Raw genomic sequence first — 19,607 nt, forward strand, 5'->3', positions numbered from 1 at the left:
ATGGTTCTATAAAAGCTATTAAAGACTTAATGATACAAATGTGGGCGCCTTGAAGGGAAAATTTAACGTTGTTGTCCGATTACTTTAGATGTTTCCTTCGTTTTATCCTAGTGACGTGATGTTCGAACAATTTTTTCAGCATTCTTTTGTTTCTTAAAATAACTTTTAGCAAACGAACTGACCCCACCCCTCTTCATCACCTTCGAATGCGCAGTAATTTTGCGCAGAAGACTTGTTGCAAATGTCGCTCTGAGGAATGCATTTACGGGTTGTTTTGCGACACAAGTTGAATGATTTACTAAGTATTCCAGATGTCCAAGCTTCTCAAAGGATCTCGAAAAACACCTACTCAGTTGGATCTTAGCATAATCGAAGTCAAGTCCAAGGTAGTGCTTTGAAATTGAATTAACGTTCCACCGAGATTATAAAGATTGCAAGCTTTTTTTTCTCATTGATTAATCTTTTGCCGTTTTTTTTTTCAGTTTGATGCAGAATTCAGACGGTTCGCCCTCGATAAATCACAGCTAAAATCGTATGATGAATTCCATAAGCATGTTGAGAAAATTCACAAGTTGCAATCCTTACAATTTACGACTTGGTATACAGACATGCATGGTGATTTACTTCCAATCAACAACGATGATAATTTTTTGAGAGCAGTGACAACAGCTCGCCCTTTGTTACGAGTATTCATTCAGAGAAAAGGTAAAAGAAATCTAAGTGTTAGCTTGTTGTTTCTGAAAATCGACCTGCGATTTGCTTATCTTTTCAGCGAAATGAATTGCGTTAATCGGTTTGACTGTTGCCAATGCTGGATCGGAGCTTGTTAATTTTGTTTCAAAACATCGTGCCTCGAAAGTTTATCAGTTTAGCGATTCTTTGCATACTTTCCTACTTTCATTTTTGGTCTCGTTTAGCTTTCTATTAGCGGATAATTGTGCAACTGGAAGGTATTAAGTTCTAGATAATTAATCTTTTTTTATAATTTATTTAAGTTATGCTATTTTAACAACGAATGTTAAGCTAAATTTGTTTATCTTAGCCCTTTAAAACTACATTCGGTGTTCGTATCTCCTTAACTACTTTTCTTTCCCCTCTGCGTCATATGAATAATTCCTTCACGGTTATTTCTTATTTGCATTTTCTCTTTTATTTCTATCTTCAAAGACGTAATATTTTTGTTTTTCCTATATTGTTGAGGCTACAATATTTTTGTTTTTTTTTTATTTTGGTGAAGTTACGTACTTACATGAATTCAAGATATCTGATTCCCAAAGAAGAGACTGTTTGGATGCATGACCCTCCGTGTAGCCCAGATTTCGTTTGTGTAACTTAATTTTCCATTCTAGCATGTATCCAAGGAAATGATTCCTGTACTGTCAGGTACACCGCCCACCGGTGGCTCAGTTGGTTGAGCACCGGGCTGTCACGCGGGAGGTCGTGAGTTCAACTCCGGCCGGACCAACACTCAGGGTCTTTAAATAACTGAGGAGAAAGTGCTGCCTTTGTAATTACATCTGCAAATGGTTAGACTCTCTAGTCTTCTCGGATAAGGACGATAAGCCGGAGGTCCCATCTCATAACCCTTCAATGTTCATAATCCTTTGGGACGTAAAAGAAACCCACACACTTGTCGCAAAGAATAGGGCATGTAGTTCCCGGTGTTGTGGTCTGTCTTCTGGGGTGTATCATGGTTGGGAGGGTAAATGTTCGGAGATATTAGCTACACCAAGCTACTCTAAAACCCGAAGGTAAAGAAAGATATATGATATATGATGATATGAACATTTTACATCCCAACCAGAATTTCGGGGAACTTTTGGTCTGTGGTAAAGGACTACACTTTCCCATAGAACTTCAGAAGACATGAAGTTGGTTGTCATATTACATAGACTTTGACAGAGTACATTGTAGATCTTTTGTTTTTATGAATAAGGTGATGTGCTGGTTTTTTGAACGTGGACACATGGTTGTAGGGTAAAAGCTGTCTCTTCACCTTCTACTTTTGCATATTGATTTAAGTTTGTCTGATCATCCAAGAATACTGATCAACAATTGTAGCAAAAGGAAGTGCAAGAGAGAACTCCTCAAAGATATTTTCTGCACATTAACCCACTCATTCCTGAGGCACCCCCTGGAATGCCCCCAGTGGATGAATAAAAGTCTCACTCCCAGGAGTCAATGGGTTAAAATTATCACAGAGCTCAACATGCATCCACTGTTGATTGACGACTGCATGTGCCGTACCACACCTTTAACATTGTGCCCTTGTGTTTAACACTATGATTTTTGCTGTAGCTGGGCATGAACTCATGACACCCACGACAGCCTGATGCTCTACCAAATAGAATCTTCAGTAGTTTGTTGAAACACTAAAGCCAACATTGTCCAGAAGCAGGTGTTTTAAAGTGCCCAGCTGTGACCAAAAAATCAATTCTTATTTTTCTTTGGATTTCAAAACTATGTTTATTATTAAACACTAAGCGATCAAAGTTTAATGCCTTGATTTCAAAAAGACACCTGTTTATTTTAACTAGAATTTTCCTATTTAATGGTCGGCCATTACTAACTTTAAGATCTTGAGAGAGCTTATTCGAGGAGAAAATGACGTTTATATGTAGCACAGGAGTTTTGGGCTTTCACATATAATAAGCCGCATTCACACGCTGAAATTTTAAGCTGGTGAGCCTTTTACGTCATTTTTTCAAGGACCCAACCCTCTGAGGTCCAATCGGTTGGTTTTGAACATAAGTAATGGCGGACCGTGAAATTCAAAACTTACACTCAAGTTTCAAAATCTGAAGAAAACAGGAAGTGATTTTTTTTATCATAGGGGCATTTTAAAGGTAGCAACAGAGGAAAAAAGCAGCCATCTACACCACAGGGTAGAGGTCATTCAGGGCCCACTTCCTGGCACTTGACAACACAGCCCCCAAAGTCAGTGTGTGAAGTGAATACTGATAACCCCATGAATTTGAGGGGGTGGGAGGGTGGGGGAGCAAGCTATTAAAAGCAGATAGAGCAAAAGCACATTGCAGTTCCCCTCAAGTCTTCCCAGGAATCTTGTGCAAATCTGTATGCACAGATTTCTTTAAGATGGGGCTGCCTGCTAATTTCACCAGATGAAAGAGACTTCAATCTTTTTCCTGAAAGTTATTATCAAAACACCTTAGCCATGGGTCAGTGAGTCTTTTCATGTATATAAGGTTAGTGATCAAAATAACCAGGAAATTGAAAATAGATCCACTTTAATTCTGTTGCATTTTAGGTAGTGTTGCAGAGGAGAGCATTTCGCTTCCAGAGATACCTAAACGGCGTAACTTGTTATCCAATTTTACCAATCCAAGCAAGGCACATCTCAATAGGTTATCAATAAGTGGCCCTCAAGATTTCCGTCGAGTCTCTGCGATTGTTGATGTGGACATTATTCCTGAAACACAGCGGAGAGTAAAATTATTGAAGCATAACACCGACAAACCACTTGGATTCTACATACGAGATGGAACAAGTGTAAGGGTCACTCCCAGTGGATTGGAGAAAGTTCCTGGGATCTTTATTTCCAGGCTTGTACCTGGAGGTTTGGCAGAAAGCACTGGCTTACTGGCAGTCAATGATGAAGTTCTGGAAGTTAATGGCATCGAAGTGGCCGGCAAAACACTGGACCAAGTCACAGATATGATGATTGCGAACAGTCACAATCTTATAATAACTGTGAAACCATCTAACCAGTTCAATAACCCTGCTACAGCAACTAGGTTGAATCGTGCTGAACCAGATCGCACAAAATCCCAGAGTCTGACAAACTTAGCAACACATTCTGTAAATAACCCAGTTCTCACTGCGGGATCTCCGACAATACCGCATGCATATCACAATGAAATGGCTGAAGAAATTCCAGACAGTGATGAGGAAGATCATCCAACTGTTGATGAGGATGGTATTTTATCAATTTAATAATGTAGGTTTCAAAGTTATTCATAATCTTTTTAGATAGATGTTTACACCTTTTTGTTTAGTATGCATGCGAAGAAGTCTGGCTTGGGCTAAGGATTTTGAATGCTTCAAGGTTCATGTATTTCATCTTGGTACAATAATAATTATTACTATCTTAGCCTGACCTAGTTGCCAGAAAAGCATAATCTGCTGGTTCCTCTTTTTCATAACACTTGAGTTAATACTACTATCTAAGAAAAATTAATTAAATTAAAATACTAGTTTTGTGGTCTTGCTACACATTTCTCTTGGTAAATGGAAGTCCCTTTTCATTGAATTTTATATAGAAATCAATATTATTGCTACAAGACAAGTTAATACTACTATATACTACTTCCAATGAAAAAGGTCAATTTAGGTATTGCCAAAAGTGGTATGATAATAATATTATTCTAATTTCCCTAATGAACATTGTTTGATCATTATTTTGATTAATCCAGTCACTGAAATAGGGTTGAGAACAAAAAGTTGTGTTTCAATGATAAAATTATTTGTCCACAAATAAAATTTCTATTAATAGAGCGGTTTTCAATTGAGTGTCGAAAGTAATTAGCTAATTACTTTGGTTTTGCATCTACTTTGCTCAATGATTTGTTCAAAGTTTTCGCGCCACTATTTCAACCAATCAGAAGTGAAACCAAAACCAATTGTGGCTCGCGCGTGCACATTTTCCCGCCTTTTGTGTCGGCTACGTGTAATTACTTCGAGTTTTGATTGGCTTACTGGATTGTTTTCGTCCTTTTTGATTGGTTAAAGTAACTTCTATGGTTTTGGTTTTACGACACTCATTTCAAAACCGCTCTATAGAGTGTATTACTCCAATTCATTTGCTGTGTTGGTTTTGACACCCTTGAGCATTTCAAGCAGATTCAGATCAGCAACTTACAGTGTACTTGTAGATTCATAATATTGACCAAATACAAACATGTACAAGAACTATACCTTAGTTGATTGAATTTTGTCCCCTAGGTGAGTGTAGTCCTGATTAGGACTTTTGATTACTGATTTTTTGACAGCGGTAAGAGAATTCATTTTCAGAGTAATATTATTTAAGTGAAGCTGACCTTTGCTGAGGTTGTCAAAATGTTTATTACAACAACACTGACTCTTTCTCAGGATTTCTCTCCCTGTGGATCAAATTCCACCAGAGTATGTCATTGATGTTTCATAAATTAATGATTATATCCATCTTAAGTAACTTGCCGAGTTTAAAAAATTTAAAGAATTAAAGAGTTAGTCTGGTCATTGATGAGAAATAGTGGGTTTCCATTGCTCGCACTTAGGCAATCAGTGGTCTTAGTGTATAAGTTTAACAAAAATTAATAACTTAGACTATCATATTGAGCTTCATTTGGCACAATATTTTGCCATGAAAGGTGGCACGGAGTATTTAATGGATCATGGCTTACTTTTAGCATTTACAGTTTCACATTTCTGTACAGTTATCCAGAACATTTTTCCGTTTTGTTCTCTAGCACACAAAATGCCTTTTACTTAGTATTACTAATGCCAGATTCCAAAAATTCCAGCAAAGACAAATTTTGGTTGATGTAACATACAATCATGTATAATATCATTGCATGGCTGGCTTCCCTAGCCAAAAACAAGAGACTAAACAATTGAAGCAGGGACTTAGACTTAAAAACAATAGAAGCTGCTTACCATACCCAACAATACTGCAAATTTTATGTATTATTAACTAAAGGTGGATCAAACCAGTTTCAACACTTTCAAGAGACCTTGTTATTAGAAGGATTGACACTACAACACTTTATCATGTAACAGCAATGTTGTGGTATCATGTGAAACATCAATTATTGCTGAACAAGATTCAGTCATTTTTGGGACATAACAAGCTACCATGGCAACAGGAAAACCTTGCAAAGACACCCTAAATTTTGGCTTCAGCTGCTCATATCTGAAAAACGAACTCAGTGACCCCAATTCTTTATTGCACAAAAGTAATTAGCAAGTCAAGATGAAACTCTCTGCAAAGTTTCAAAAAAAAATCTGTGGTGTGGATTCAGAGCTACCTTAAATTTTCAATTATTTAAGGTGGCTCTGAATCTGCTCCGCAGAATTGTTTTAAACTTTGCAGAAAATTCCATTCTGGCATGCTGATTAAAATTCAAAAATAAAAAATTGGGTTCACTGACTTTGTTTTTGAGATATGAGCAGCTAAAGCCAAAATAGGGGGTGTGTTTGCAGGGCTTTCCCATTGCCATGGTAACTTTTCACATCACAAAAATGACCAAATCTTTTTCAGCAATAATTATTAGTGTTTGATATGGTACCATAACATTGCTGGTAAGTGATAAAGTGTTGTACATGTAGTGGCAACTCCTTATAATATTTAAGAATGTTTCTTTCAAGTCTTGAAACTGGTTTGAGCCACCTTAATTAAGAGTAGGTAGGTCACAAAATTATTAAAAGCAAATTAAGTGTGAGTGCTGATACCTTGGGGTGTGTTTTTCAGTAGATAAGACAGACTGTCCAGGTAGAGAATCTTGTATATATTTGTACCATTCTTGCCTGGAAAAATCCAGATTTAGATTTCATCTCTGGAATCAGCCTGGGGTGTGGATTTTATGGTTTCAGAAATCCAGATTTCTATTTTCCAAAACGTGCAGCTTTCATCATAGCCTGCAATTCAGCCTTGTCCCCAGTCTTCTTTTATAGGCCCTTCTTGGTGCATGCTGGGAACTAGAGGGCCGGAGATGTCTGCTCCTAATCCCCCATGATCCCTTTTTTGTCAAGTAAGCATTCCCATGATTCCCTTCAACAGATGCACTCATTCCGAGACGACTGGGGTTGAGTCAATGATTCAGCACTGTTTTCTTTCAATTTGTTGTGAAACTGAATAATAATTATTATGGTCAAAGGTTGGGGGATTGGGACAACTGTCCACCATTTTGGAGGCCTTCCTAGGGGTTCTGGGGAACAACTGGGAACATGTCTAATTTGAACTGGGGAACAGGGGAACAAGGGAACAATGGCAAGATACGTGTATCTTACGGAATATATACTATTTTTAGTGATCAAAAAGCTGAGAACAAATTCAGACAGTACAGTACTCAATATAAACCCTATATCTTGGTCACAAGCTGCCTTTGTTAGCCCTCTATTATGGAGACTGAAGAGTATTTGGAATTCAGAATGACTCATAGCCAGTTCCAGGCTCCCAGATAGTAGAGAAAGAGGAGAAAATGCATGCGAAAAATGAGTGGGGAGCTTGGGTCGAGGCAAGGCGGGAGCCTGTAAGCCCCCTCTCGCTTTTCCAACGTAGTTGTTTTTGTTTTCCCGACTATCTGGGAGCCTGGGACAGGCTAAATGACTCAGGGAATACATGTTAAGTGTGTTGTTTGTAAGTTCTTAACAGTTATTCCTCTGTGACTGATGGTGAGACACGTAGTAAATCGGCGCCAAAGTTTCATAATAAAACATGCTCTGTACATCTGGGAAAAATGATTCTATATTTTATTGTTGGGTCAAGGCTGTGTCCAAAGTATTATCTTGATAAAAAGTATTATCACAAATTAAACCTATTGATAATAATAATAATAATAATAATAATATTATTATTATTATTATCCAATTTGGGTTTTGGTCCTTTGTAAAGCAAGCTCTTGTTGTTGGAATGACGAGGAGTGAGGAGTTTTAGTGTAATAGCGGTATCACAACTGGAATTTGTTTGTGCATTGTTACTCTTTTTCAGTTAAAACTGGGATAAACATACTGCTTAATTAAAGTCAAATAAATAACATTGGTAACTCAAGATGACAGGCCTTCTGATATTACGCGATGGTGCGATTTCGCACAATCGACCTCAAGTCGCATCCGATCGCACAGTTCATGAGAAATCGCAAAAATTCACAAAAGAACGCACAAAAATCCAAAAATAAAACATAAATCAACAAGTTTCTTAGGAGTTCCTGCATAAATACGCCATTTTTAAGATGATTTACCTTGGAAAACGGCTAAAAAGCCTTTCTTACCTTCGATTTTGTAAACATTCGAAGTTCAAGGCGTTATTTTGCATGTCGGTGGCCTGGTACGAGTCTCATTCCTAAAGAGTCGCCTATTGGTGTAACACAAACACGTCCTTTGTTCAGATTAGCAAATAATACTGCACACAAAAACAAAGTGTAAGAAGCTAGTCGTAGCATACAGGAATAATTTTGGCATGTTAGCTGTGTTCTTTCAACTTTTAACAAGGTGCGCCAATAGTGCAGAAGACCTTTTTTTTACTTATCCCAACTCATGTCGATCAAGATTCATTACTGTTCCCTTGTGTTCAAAATGTCATTAGGGCAGTAAAAACGTGTTTTTCCTATCCTGAAACCTTGAAAAACAAGCTTAAAATTGCTCAGAAAAAAATCACATAATTTACATTATTTATCGCATAGTTGGCCTTTCTAATCGCATACAGTGCCCTGCAAATTTTGCATAATTTACATTTTTTCATCGCACCCTATCAGAAGGCCTGAGATGATGATGATGATGATGATGATGATAAATTATCAAACACAATTCAGTGAGGTTGACCTATCCCCCCCAAAAAAAACCCTTGGTGTTTAAAAAAAAAAGGAAAATTTGGTGTTTTGCCGAAAATGAGGCATTATGTTATGACCTAACCAGGCCCAATCATATTTCGGGTATCAAGGAAGTAATTTTTTTCCTTGCCCAATTTTTTTTTCTTCTCATGCACTTGCAGCTCCACCAGCAAAATACTCACTCAAGCTCAAACAAGTGAGCCTGATTGCATGCTATATTTCATGCTAGATCTAATGCACTAGTTCTGTTTAACCAGCGTTCAAAGCCGATGCTGAATTTTCTTCCAGGCTCTTCTCGGACAATGTCATCTCGTTTCTTTTCCATACTTGGCAAGTCTTTTGTTTGCTTTGACTTTGCAGTTTTCCAGTCTTCAAAGGTCTTTAAGCCTCCCATTTTCGCCAATCTCTTGCTTTTTTGTTCCATCTCTTTTCTTCGCTTTTCTTCTCTTTCCTTCTGAAGTTGTTTTTGTTTCTTAAATTTTTTCTCCTCCAGCCACTCATCAAATGTTGCTGACTTTGAACTTCCCTGGGATTTACTAAAAAACGAATTACTGGTAATAATCAAAGTGAACAGCACAAATTATTGTACATTAAAATTATTTTATGGAATATGGGATAGACATTAAGAAAAGTACAAACTCATTCACCCTTTTGGGGTGCAGGGTTGGTGCATTGGTAAGAGTGGGTTGAGTTTGTTGGTTCTCTACTCTGCACCAAGAGGTTTTTCTTAATAGGTACTCCAGTTTTCCGCTCTCCTCAAAACCCATTTGACTTGATTTGCATTAACTGTTAATTTCATTTGACAGACTGGCCCGGAAATTAGTGCTCCAGCACTAGAATAACTTTCCTTTCCCTTCCCTTAAAACTTTATTGAATACACCTCAGTATTTAAACAGGCTCGTGAGGCAAAGTGCTGTCCAGGTCAAGTATCCAGTTCAATAGGAAAGAATATCGAAATAAATGCCAGATTGATTATTAAAGCCAATGAATAAAAACAAATGAAAATTCAGGAAAATGTGGGAAAAAGCTACATGTGCTCCAAATTGATATTGCAACTGCTTCTTTGGAACATGCTCTGACTGAAAACTTATTTGTCACCCAGTCTGTGTTCAGATAACAATCAACCTTCAATAACTGAAATGTGAAAAATTGAAATCAAGGAGAAAGTAAATTACCTTTAATTTAAAATATAAAAGAAATGTACATCTCTTTCGAAGCTGTATTCAAGGGTTATAATAAGTCCCACATTCTATGAGTTCAATCTATGGCTCAAGTGCAAAGTATTACAAGCCATAAATGGGCAGGTACAAAACTCAGACCGGATCAACTAGGTTCAAGAGAAAAACGGTTTTGTAAGCGGCCATAACTACTCAATGCCCGATTACACCAAGGTCAGCTTTAAGACTACAGTAGGGCTAGGGTGAATTTTATTGAGGTCTTATCCTTTTTTTTTTAATGTCGATCTGAGGTGGGCGATCCTATAATTGAGTCGATCTGGTCCGACTTTTTTACCTGCCTGGCCATAAATTATTGCAACCTACAGGATGGCTAGTTGTTCTAGCACTGAAGCACTATAGCTAATTGGGGAACTGTCAACTGAAATTAACAATTAATGCAAATCAAGTCAAATACTGGAGGTCACAGTAAAATATTTTATAACCTTTTTGGTGATCAAATCCCACAACCCGTCATGAGGTCAAACAACCAAGATGTGGACCATTATAATAATATTTACTGTGGTACAGTGTACGAGAGTATTTACCTGCTGGTTAACCTATCCATAGAGCTGACATGAGGTAGAACTTGCCTCACAGACCCCCCTGTACTGTTCCTGGAACCTTTATTAAATAAATAAAAAAGACAAACTTCAAGATAAAAGGTTGACCCCATGAAGTTGCTGCTACTGCACTGCATCAATAATGTTGTATGTGTCAACTTTTACAGACTGACACAGAAACATCAGACTAGCAAATTCAATAAATTACCCGGTAAATTACTAGTTCACTTAACATAGAAAATTTCAAAGGAGAATGATTTTTAGTGTTGACAGTTTTGATGACTGTCAGCTATATTTAGCAAAACTAACAACTGAAGGTGAATTGTCACGGGATGTTGGTTATGAGTCCTTAATGATAATCAAATGACAAATTGACACATAATTAGATGTCAGTTAATAATGAATACATGTACATGTACAACAAACAAAGATGAGGGTCTATACCTGAGCTAGTATTTCCCTATCTAGACCCAACTGATCCCCACCCCTAACACAAGCTTAGGGGAGGGCGAGGCCTTGAAGAATATACTTTAATATAAACAAATCTGTCGAGTCAAAACCTGCCATAGTTCGCATTTGAACTTTTTGGTTGGTTTATCCAAATTCCCCATCCTCCCACCCACACCCATCCAAAAGTTTGTCGTTGTTTTACTCTATTAGAACATACCGTTATTAATAGGGGGCAAATGATGAATATCTTCAAACGTTTCTTCAACAAATGAATCATATTTTGACTGGCCGGTTTCCTGCATCGGTTTCCTCCTTGGAGCACTGAATCCAGTCCCAGCAAATTCTCCTGGAGGCAACGTTTGGCAGAAATACACCTGCGCGTATTGTCCTTTTAACCATGTGGGGTAAGCCGAGTCAAACTGTTGATGCATCATCAGTGTTTTACTGGGTTTCCTATGTTTGGTCTTGGCAGCTCTGGTTTGCCACTGGAATAGAAATAAATGTCTTTCACTGTCTTTGAAACCCCATTGGCTTGCCACCATTAGAGCCGATTTGCCTTGCACGTCTATCTCGTCCATCGATGCACCTTTTTCCAGCATCAAATCTATAGCGTTGGAATGCCCTTGAGAAGAGGCGGCATGTAGCGGTGTGCGACCGAATGGAGTCTTCATGTTCACGTCAGCGTCTGTGTTGTCTGTTAAAATTCTGATTAAGTTGGTGTGACCACGATGAGCGGCAATAAAGAGGGCAACTGATGCTCTTTCCTTTGCAAGAGAAACTTTGTTTCTGTAACTTACTGGATCTAATGATTCCCAAGCTTTGTCGACTTCAACACCTTCTACTAGAACTTGATCCACGGCACCTCTACAGACAGCCGCCACAAGGGTGTCCCATATTCTCCAGAGTTTTAAGTTAATTGTCGCTCCAGAAACTACATCATTGTGTCTTAAATCAGAATCGTCAAGCATATCTCCTTCATCTAGATACTGCAATCGCTGTAAATTGTAAGGAATTCCAACAACTAGTTCAGCGTAACATTTAAGTTCCTTTATCTTCATTTCGGGGTGAACCTTCTTCAGTAAAAACTTTTCTCCCGCGCTAGCTATGTAAATGAATATATCAAAAGAAGCTATTTTAAGTCCTTTCTTGGTTTTCCTAAAAGTTGACATTGCATTTCGCTCAAATAACCCTAAGACTTCGATTCATCGATCGAATTCGCGATTTACCTCACAGCAGTCGCCATGTTGCCATTTGCAGTCCAAGTTTGTTTTATTATAGTTGTCACCGTAGCAACGCTGTCAATTTTAATTTACAACATTTCGCTCTTTTTAAATTGTCACGCTACATCTCGCGGCATAGGGCTGCTCATCATTTGTCGATACAAGCGACTACAACCTTGCTAGAAAGCTCATTGAACTTTTCAGCTTTTTGAGGCCCATAAAATTAATGTATTTTCAACCCCGACCGCTAGTTTTGAAGTTGAAGATTTTGTATATATTTGAATTATTTGTTTCAATGTGGCATTGATAGCATTTCAATACGCTTTTAAATATTGTATTTAATTTCATTTTAATATATAGCTGTAACATATTGTAAAACTGGATTGTACACGACCACACAAGCTTTCAGCTTTCATACGTATCGTGTATAAAGAAAGGCTACATACCCTACCTAGCTACCTACATGTAGCCGGAGCATAGCCAACGAGACGTCGCAGATGACCTCCCACTCGCCTTGGAGGTGACGTGTCACGGTACGGCGATGACGTTGCCAATGGAGGTGCTCATATAATCACCTTGAGAGAAGAGCTAATTTATCTGGCAGAGTTTGCTTCTGGCCCTAAGTAGGCGGCTTTCGAGCAATTTGGACCGTCAGAAGTGGAGTTTTATCATCCTTGCAGTAACTGTCTGATAATAGTCAAATTGTAGTGCACCGCAGGTAAAAGCGTTACATTTATTTCAATGCATGAGATTGATAACGAACACATGTAAAGGAGACAAAGAATAATTATACGTTAGTGGTTGTGTTATGACAATTGATGAGATAAGGGTAACCGCAAACCCTTTGCTAACCGCAGTAATATTGTATTTCGATACCGCATAAAAGCTATTGATGTAAATGCTTTGGATTCGATTGAATGATTAGTTGGACTACGAACGAGTGTAGTAGGTTTTGAAGTTGTAATCGAGTGAAATAAAACGTAATTAATTAGAAAGATACAGTCCTTTAATCGGGAACCAACGTCGGGAGATAATTTCCCGCACAGTAACTTTGCTAAATATTCCGAGTGCGCATTTTGCGTTCTAGTATGACGGTTTTTGTACCATGTGATCACTATACTGCAAGCAAATTAAAGGGCGCATTTCCTTACTCAGGGTTGCTGTCCATCCACTCGCACCGGGTGCGCTACTCCCTCCGTGTTTTTCACCACTGCAGGTACCAGCTGTATCCGGGAGATGACGGTGCGAGAGACTGGTATCTACTCTAGACGAGGAGACGAGCGTCACTCACTCACTCACTATCCTTTACGCTATCAGTTATCTACTGAACCGCGGGTCTGACATTGCATGGCCGTTTCCGACGCTTCTCTATAAAATGCAGTCGTTTGCGTCCCCTGAGATTAGTCCAGATAACTGGAGATCCTCTCTCAAGACCTCCCACCAGCTTTTTCGCAGTCTCCCCCAGGTCCTGCGCCCGTCCATTCCTTCCAGTCCATGATTCGCTCCGCGTATAGAAAGAAGAGTGCTTCCATCACAATTTTCCGTTTTCTTCGCCGCCTTGGGAAACCTGTTATTGAGCCAATGTCACACAAACAACTCAAACCATGCAAAAGGCGAATCGAAAAAGTTATTGAACCTCCTCCAGTCCACATGCACACCCAACAAGAACAGCCTTTTGCCACTTTATTCACACAGGTAGATCTCTGAGTGACCCCGCTCATTCAACTTGCTATTCATCAACATGGTCTAGTACTAGTTGTAGTGTGGTAATCATACGAAGTAATATATCCAAAGACATTTCATTTCCATCTCCGAGGAAGGCCAAGTCAAGTCCAAGTTCGTCCGCGAGCGACTCTGTCGCACCTTTCGTTAAATCTTGATGATCGTCTGCCCACAAGAGAGGCCTTTTGGGGTGCTCAATGATGCACCCTCAAATCTCATAAACTTAACAAAAGGTGCGGGTTTAATTCCAGGAATAGGATTCGTTACAATTAACACCATCTTGTTGCTGTATTTTACTTGCTTTTTAGCGGGTGTTTTACAATTTTTTATTATTACGTAATTCTTATCTAATCATATTTAAAACAAAAATTTCTTTAATTTGTTCTCTTTGTTATCTGTTGTTTTGTAACTTATTTAACTCATTTTCAATTCTCTTATATTACTTAACAGCCACTTTCAAACACTATGGCCACCGTAACTTGTACGCCCGTTATGAATGTAGATACGCTTGAATTAACATAAATATTAGCATTTATATAATAACCAAATTAATGCGCGCGCTCTGATTGGTCAATCAGCTATGTTCTATTGTGCCAGTAAACTCATAGAAAAATCGCGCGTTTTCGGAATTATTATATAAAAGCAATAGACCACAAGTTTCTATGATTTATAGGCATGATAAACCACTTGGGATGTTGGAAGAACACTCGAAGATTTCGTAAATCACTCGTCTGCGGCCCGTGATTTACGAATTCTTCTCGTGTTCTACCAACATCCCGCGTGGTTTATCAGCCTATAAACCACAGAAACTTGCGGTCTATACGATGATGGAACTCGAATGGGTATGATGAATTCTCTTGCAGTTATTTAGAAAGGTTTGGTCATGCAGAAGTTCTCAGTCGTGCGAAAAGCCCAAACGCGAATGGCAATTTTGCCGTAACTTTGCATTGCATGGGCGTGCTTAGCGATTGGCTGACTACTCTTGCAAGTTAATTGCTTCCCGCGCTTGGAACTTGCTGCGTCTCCTTGGTTCGAATTCTGATTGGTTGGCATGATTTAGTTGCGCTCATGTGCCGTGTTCTTTCATTGGCCTGATTAACAATTTAATCTTTGGTCTACGATAATTGTACAAAGCCTTCTCTGGTACGACAAATGAACCTGTCACGATTCGTCATAGTGCTGCGTTTTTATTCAATGATTTGAAATTATGATAGACTCAGCACGCGGCTTGTGATATCTTATATATTGTCATTTTCTTATAGAAGATGGAGACTTTAAGGGATGTAACCTTGGCGGGATTTATGCGCAGGCATGGGGACAATGTGCGAAAGTTGAGGCAACGGCTCCTGCTCTGGATAGACTGTTGAAAATGAAGCCGAATTTGTTCCAGTTATTTAATCTTCTTCTTACGTAGGGAGAGATTAACTATTCAATGATTCGACTTTCAAACTATTTTCTTGCGATTAAAGCTATGAGTTCCCGCCAGCGGATTGTTGCAGAGGCCCCCAGATACTTCACGGTCAAATTAGAATCAATAGGGACTTGGAAGCTTTTATACTTTGGAATACTTTAAAATTTAGTCCACTTTGCCCGCTTGTAGATAAATCGTCAAAAGGTATGACTCAAAATGATGAGCCCACTCGCCGACTGTCCTTAATTAATAATGAAAATTCAGGAATCATGTTTCAAATATTGAAATCGTAGTGACTCCGATCAACGTGTCGAATCGGTATAGCAGGAATGGGGATGTTTTCGATAGTGCGGGAGAGAGTACAGTGAGAGGGACCAGCATGCCGTCTAATGTTGTTTTTTTCCTTTGGTGAATGGATAATATCGATCGATTGAATGCTTGTGATAGCAATTCTTATTCTTAACTACATTCCGTACAGCTAAGACGGCAAATTTATTAAAATCCTTCATTTATCCTCTACACGTATTGTCATTATTACAATGCTGTACGAAAATGATTCGAACACACTTTTAAACCTAATGATACGTAACAAAAATAAACCACACCTCCATTTCAACACACACCTACTGTAGTTCACTCTTTTTTATCATCGGGAAAGTCTAATCTTAGGGCTGAAGCTAAACGTTCTTATTTTATTCATTTCTTTACTTTTTTTGCGATTTGAGCTTGAAAACGTTCCTAACATGTTCTTAAAGTTCGACTACAAACAGAATTGTTCTTCAGTGTATCACGTAATAGGAAAGCCACATTGTCGACCAATCAGTTCAAATACCTGCCAAAGTAATTGAGTTAATTGTCCTGTTACCTTTATTTATACTAATACTCACAGAAACAAAAACAAAACAGATGGGCAAAATAAAGACCTTCTCTACTGAGGTATGTTCTTCTTAAAATTTTGGATAATCTCAGCCTGAACGGAAAAGTGTACATGTCGATCAAATCCCGTCTCAGGTTAAATCCGTTTTTACCCAGGTTAAATTACTGATCCTCATTTTACCTAGGTCGTGATAGGCACTCTACCTGAAGCAGCTATCAACCCTCCAAAATAGATTGAAACCCCTTTTCCTTCCCTCCATCTCTATATCTTACGCATCTCAAAATATCTAAATGTTTTTGTATCATCTTATCGGTTTCTGTATTCATACAATTATCCAATCAGTCTCAACATTACAACATAGTAAGGAAACAAAGTACTGTACTATGCACTTACCGGTACTCAAACTCGAACCCTCTAGGCCTCGGTTGTTCAAAAAGTGGATAGCGTTATGCATCTTTTGAACAACCGAAGCCATGCTGATCTGTAGCCCTCTGTCTTCACCACTACACTGCATCGACGAACATGCTCAACCCAACACAGTATGTTTTTTTTTGTAATAAGTCCATTAATATCCATGTGTCATAACAAAAAACTAATCCTGACCCTAATTTTTCTCTAGGCCTAATTTAGGCTCCACAAAGAGTTTCTTCAATTCATCTGAGTACGTATTCAACCTAGGTAGAATGATGATCGCCTAATTTATTATTATTATTATTATTATTATTATTATTATTATTATTATTATTATTATTATTAGTAGTAGTAGTAGTAGTAGTAGTAGTAGTAGTAGTAGTAGTAGTAGTAGTAGTAGTGGTGGTGGTGGTGGTGGTGGTGGTGGTGGTGGTAGTAGTAGTAGTAGTAGTTTTGGTATTAACGGTATAAGTATTACTACTATCTGGAAGGGATTGGAAACAAAAGCAATTCTGTCCTCCCAATTCTAATTGTCTTGATTTCTTAGTCTATGAAAACTGTTTTTATTTGCATCTAACAGCCGTCCAGCCGCCAATCTGGTCTAAATTGATATAAGGAACATCAATGTTGCAATAGGCACATACACGGCATAAGGGATGATCGCCGCAGACGTTGATGTTGTTGTTGTTGCTTCCGTTGTTGCTGGAGAAGAAGTAAGGAAGTCACATGACTTGAGTGCTTCGGCATCTTTGACGTAATCGTCACCTAGGAAACCCTTATAAGTCCGCTTCTCTTTTGCGATGGCAACCAGGGCAGTGGCGGAGTCCTTGAAGATCAAATTACCACTTGAATTGGAATACTTAGTGGAATTAAAAAGTTGGAACTTGCCTGGGTCTGTTTGCTTGATGCCATATTTTTCACTCATGCTTGTCAAAATGGTGACGATTTTGTCAACATCAGCATTTCCTTTTCTCGTGACCACCGCGTGTGCGGGGTTGAAACCAAGGTAACATTGCTCGTGCTGTCCAATCTCTGGTGACGAAAATATAAGACAAATTCAATTCAAAAGCGATTGCATCACTTCAAGTGAAGATACCAAGATGTTAAACTTAATTCAACTTCACCTTGCCAAGAAGGTTGAACCTGAAACCAGTTTGGCCCTAAAATTTTGCATCATTTGGCATTCAATAGACCAATTCGGCTAACTCAATGTTGTACCCAATTCAAATCTTTTGGGAATAAAAACGTTTTGTTCCAAGTATTTCCATATCATTTAAATGTGAATGCTTCATTGTCGTGCAAATTCAACACACAAAGAATCTTAACCCCGAGAGATTTGAATTGGGTACAACATTGAGTTAGCCGAATTGGTCTATAATCCATAGTACTCGGTTTGCCGTGCGAATTTGTTGATCAATTCAAATGATATTTGTCCCAGTCAAGCCCCAGTTACGCAGACATGGGAAAATAATATATATTTTTTTCAACAAGGAAAACTTTACTCATACAAGGAAATTAAGAGAAATTGTACCGATTCTAGTTGTTAATTTACATGCCACTGTTTAATCGGAAGTTACTCCCTGAGGCCTTACTCCCTTTTCAGTTTGGAGAAATAGGCCAGCTGATATTTAGCTCTATTATTGGAAAAAACAAATACCTTTCCTGCTGCCATCTTTGCAAAGGTATTGGTAATCACTCGCAGAGCCATAACCTAGTCCCATAGCCACAACTTCTTCTACGGTTACATGCTTAACAAATGCTACATCACCCTTAGCGTCCGCCATACACTTGAAGGAGCCATGGTACCCGGCGTACTTGTTTTCACTCGTGGTTCCGGAGCATTGGGTGTCCCCAGTTCCTGCGCAAAGTGCGCAAAGTTTTCCGGGAATCTCTCCTGTCGTATTGAATGTTTTAACACCTGTTAATAAAATTGAAAAATGAAATAGATCATTAACACCTTCAGATGACGTACGTTGTTAAATTAAAGTAGTTTAATTTTAACGTATAGGAGGCGTCTGAAAACGTTACTTAGTTTTTTGTTTCCTAATGAAAGAACACAATTTGAATGTTTTCCTACGTTTTTGTTTGCTGTCATACATATTAAAGTAAAGTGTCTACATGCATCAAGCAAGCGCTTGTTGTTTGTAACTGCTGACTAAATAAAATATATAATATTGAATAAAATCAACTTGAGCAGGGAAATAGAATACAGTATAAAACTAATTACCAGGTACGCAGCTCTCCCTGAAAAAGTCGGCAGCCGATAGGAAATCACTCAGGTTGTTCCCGCACTTAACAGCTGGAATCAACTTCGTGCGAAGCATATAGCCAATGGGTACCCTCCAACCGGCTGTCCGTCGAGCTCCAGTGTGGCAAGACTTTTTTCCCTTGAGAGACGTTAAGTTAAACCCTCCGTTTGACTTTCTAACCACAGCAACTCCATAATATTTGACCTTGTACTTTCCATATTGTTCAGAGACAATGGGTATCAGGTCCTTTGTCTTCCCTGTATTAAAGACAGTATTAAAGATGAAGCGATGTCCAATTTGTTTGTTTTAGCGGGAGAAATCCCTGAATTACAGATTTGGTAAGATGGAAGATGTATATAAAAGCCATGTTTTTGAACCTCGGGTGTGGTCAAAGTGACTTTTGAAGCGAAAAACCATCAGTTAGAGAAGCAAACTAGGGGGGCCCAAACCCTTGAACTTTTGTTTACTTTCAGCGATGATCTTTCGCTTAGAGAGTTTGAAAAGCAAAGATCTAGAATATGTAATAGCGGTGTAAAGGTGATTCCCTAGAAATAGCTATTTAAGCCACCATGACAATAGGCCTTAATCACACGGGCGGCCATCTTGATTCCAGAGGGATTGAGCATTTGTTTTGCACCACCGAAACTCTTTCCCAAACATTTCAACTCAAGGCTCGTGGTACGAAATCTATTGTCAATGGCCAATATGGCCGTCGCGCGAATAAGGCCCATTGTCGAGCAACCGCGATGTTGGACAAATTTAGCTCGGTTTTATGTAATCACCAACATGACGCAGAGCCTGGTGTCGTGCAATGGTTAGATTTTACTGATTTCTTTTACTACACCATGAAGACACCATTCTCAGCAAAGGAATGAAATAAAAAATGGGGGCCACCGTACACAGTCAGGAGAAAATAGCCATTCTTTGACGGAGTAAGCTTGGCG

General features: G+C 38.6%; 3 protein-coding genes across 4 annotated transcripts in view; 1 reads left to right on the plus strand and 2 right to left on the minus strand.

The window, feature by feature from the left end:
• The first annotated feature begins 214 nt into the window (after positions 1-214).
• LOC137988225 (partitioning defective 6 homolog gamma-like) lies at positions 215-6,440 on the plus strand. The gene is made up of 3 exons (XM_068834299.1): positions 215-386; positions 483-705; positions 3,269-6,440. Exons 1-3 carry the CDS (start codon positions 312-314, stop codon positions 3,952-3,954), a joined length of 984 nt encoding a protein of 327 aa, XP_068690400.1. The 5' UTR covers positions 215-311; the 3' UTR covers positions 3,955-6,440.
• Positions 6,441-8,623: 2,183 nt separating this feature from the next.
• Positions 8,624-12,041, minus strand: LOC137988143 (ankyrin repeat domain-containing protein 60-like). Its single transcript, XM_068834227.1, has 3 exons — positions 10,991-12,041; positions 10,309-10,384; positions 8,624-9,082 (listed from the first exon to the last, which is right to left on the minus strand). The coding sequence occupies exons 1-3, from the start codon at positions 11,940-11,942 to the stop codon at positions 8,767-8,769; spliced, it is 1,344 nt and encodes a 447-aa protein (XP_068690328.1). The 5' UTR covers positions 11,943-12,041; the 3' UTR covers positions 8,624-8,766.
• A 3,558-nt stretch (positions 12,042-15,599) lies between these two features.
• Positions 15,600-19,607, minus strand: part of LOC137988318 (melanotransferrin-like) — a 24,126-nt gene continuing 20,118 nt past the window's right edge. For both annotated transcript variants that reach the window (XM_068834376.1, XM_068834409.1), the window contains 3 exons: positions 18,642-18,920; positions 18,072-18,332; positions 15,600-17,446 (listed from right to left, as the gene is read on the minus strand). In XM_068834376.1, coding sequence (XP_068690477.1) covers positions 17,016-17,446; positions 18,072-18,332; positions 18,642-18,920 — 971 coding nt within the window. In that variant the 3' untranslated portion in view covers positions 15,600-17,015. The remainder of the gene's footprint in view (positions 17,447-18,071; positions 18,333-18,641; positions 18,921-19,607) is intronic.

This window comes from Montipora foliosa, chromosome 1 (genome assembly GCF_036669935.1).
Source record: "Montipora foliosa isolate CH-2021 chromosome 1, ASM3666993v2, whole genome shotgun sequence".
NCBI lineage: Eukaryota > Metazoa > Cnidaria > Anthozoa > Scleractinia > Acroporidae > Montipora > Montipora foliosa.

What these genes read in the sequence shown, in the direction of transcription:
- LOC137988225 (XM_068834299.1), top strand. Translation starts at nt 312, where the DNA reads ATGTCCAAGCTTCTCAAAGGATCTCGAAAAACACCTACTCAGTTGGAT. An exon ending in TAATCGAAGTCAAGTCCAAG is followed by an intron (nt 387 to 482) that starts GTAGTGCTTTGA and finishes TTTTTTTTTCAG; the next exon opens with TTTGATGCAGAATTCAGACG. An exon ending in AGTATTCATTCAGAGAAAAG is followed by an intron (nt 706 to 3,268) that starts GTAAAAGAAATC and finishes GTTGCATTTTAG; the next exon opens with GTAGTGTTGCAGAGGAGAGC.
- LOC137988143 (XM_068834227.1), bottom strand. Translation starts at nt 11,942, where the DNA reads ATGTCAACTTTTAGGAAAACCAAGAAAGGACTTAAAATAGCTTCTTTT. An exon ending in TTTGCCCCCTATTAATAACG is followed by an intron (nt 10,385 to 10,990) that starts GTATGTTCTAAT and finishes TATTTAATAAAG; the next exon opens with GTTCCAGGAACAGTACAGGG. An exon ending in ATGGATAGGTTAACCAGCAG is followed by an intron (nt 9,083 to 10,308) that starts GTAAATACTCTC and finishes TTCGTTTTTTAG; the next exon opens with TAAATCCCAGGGAAGTTCAA.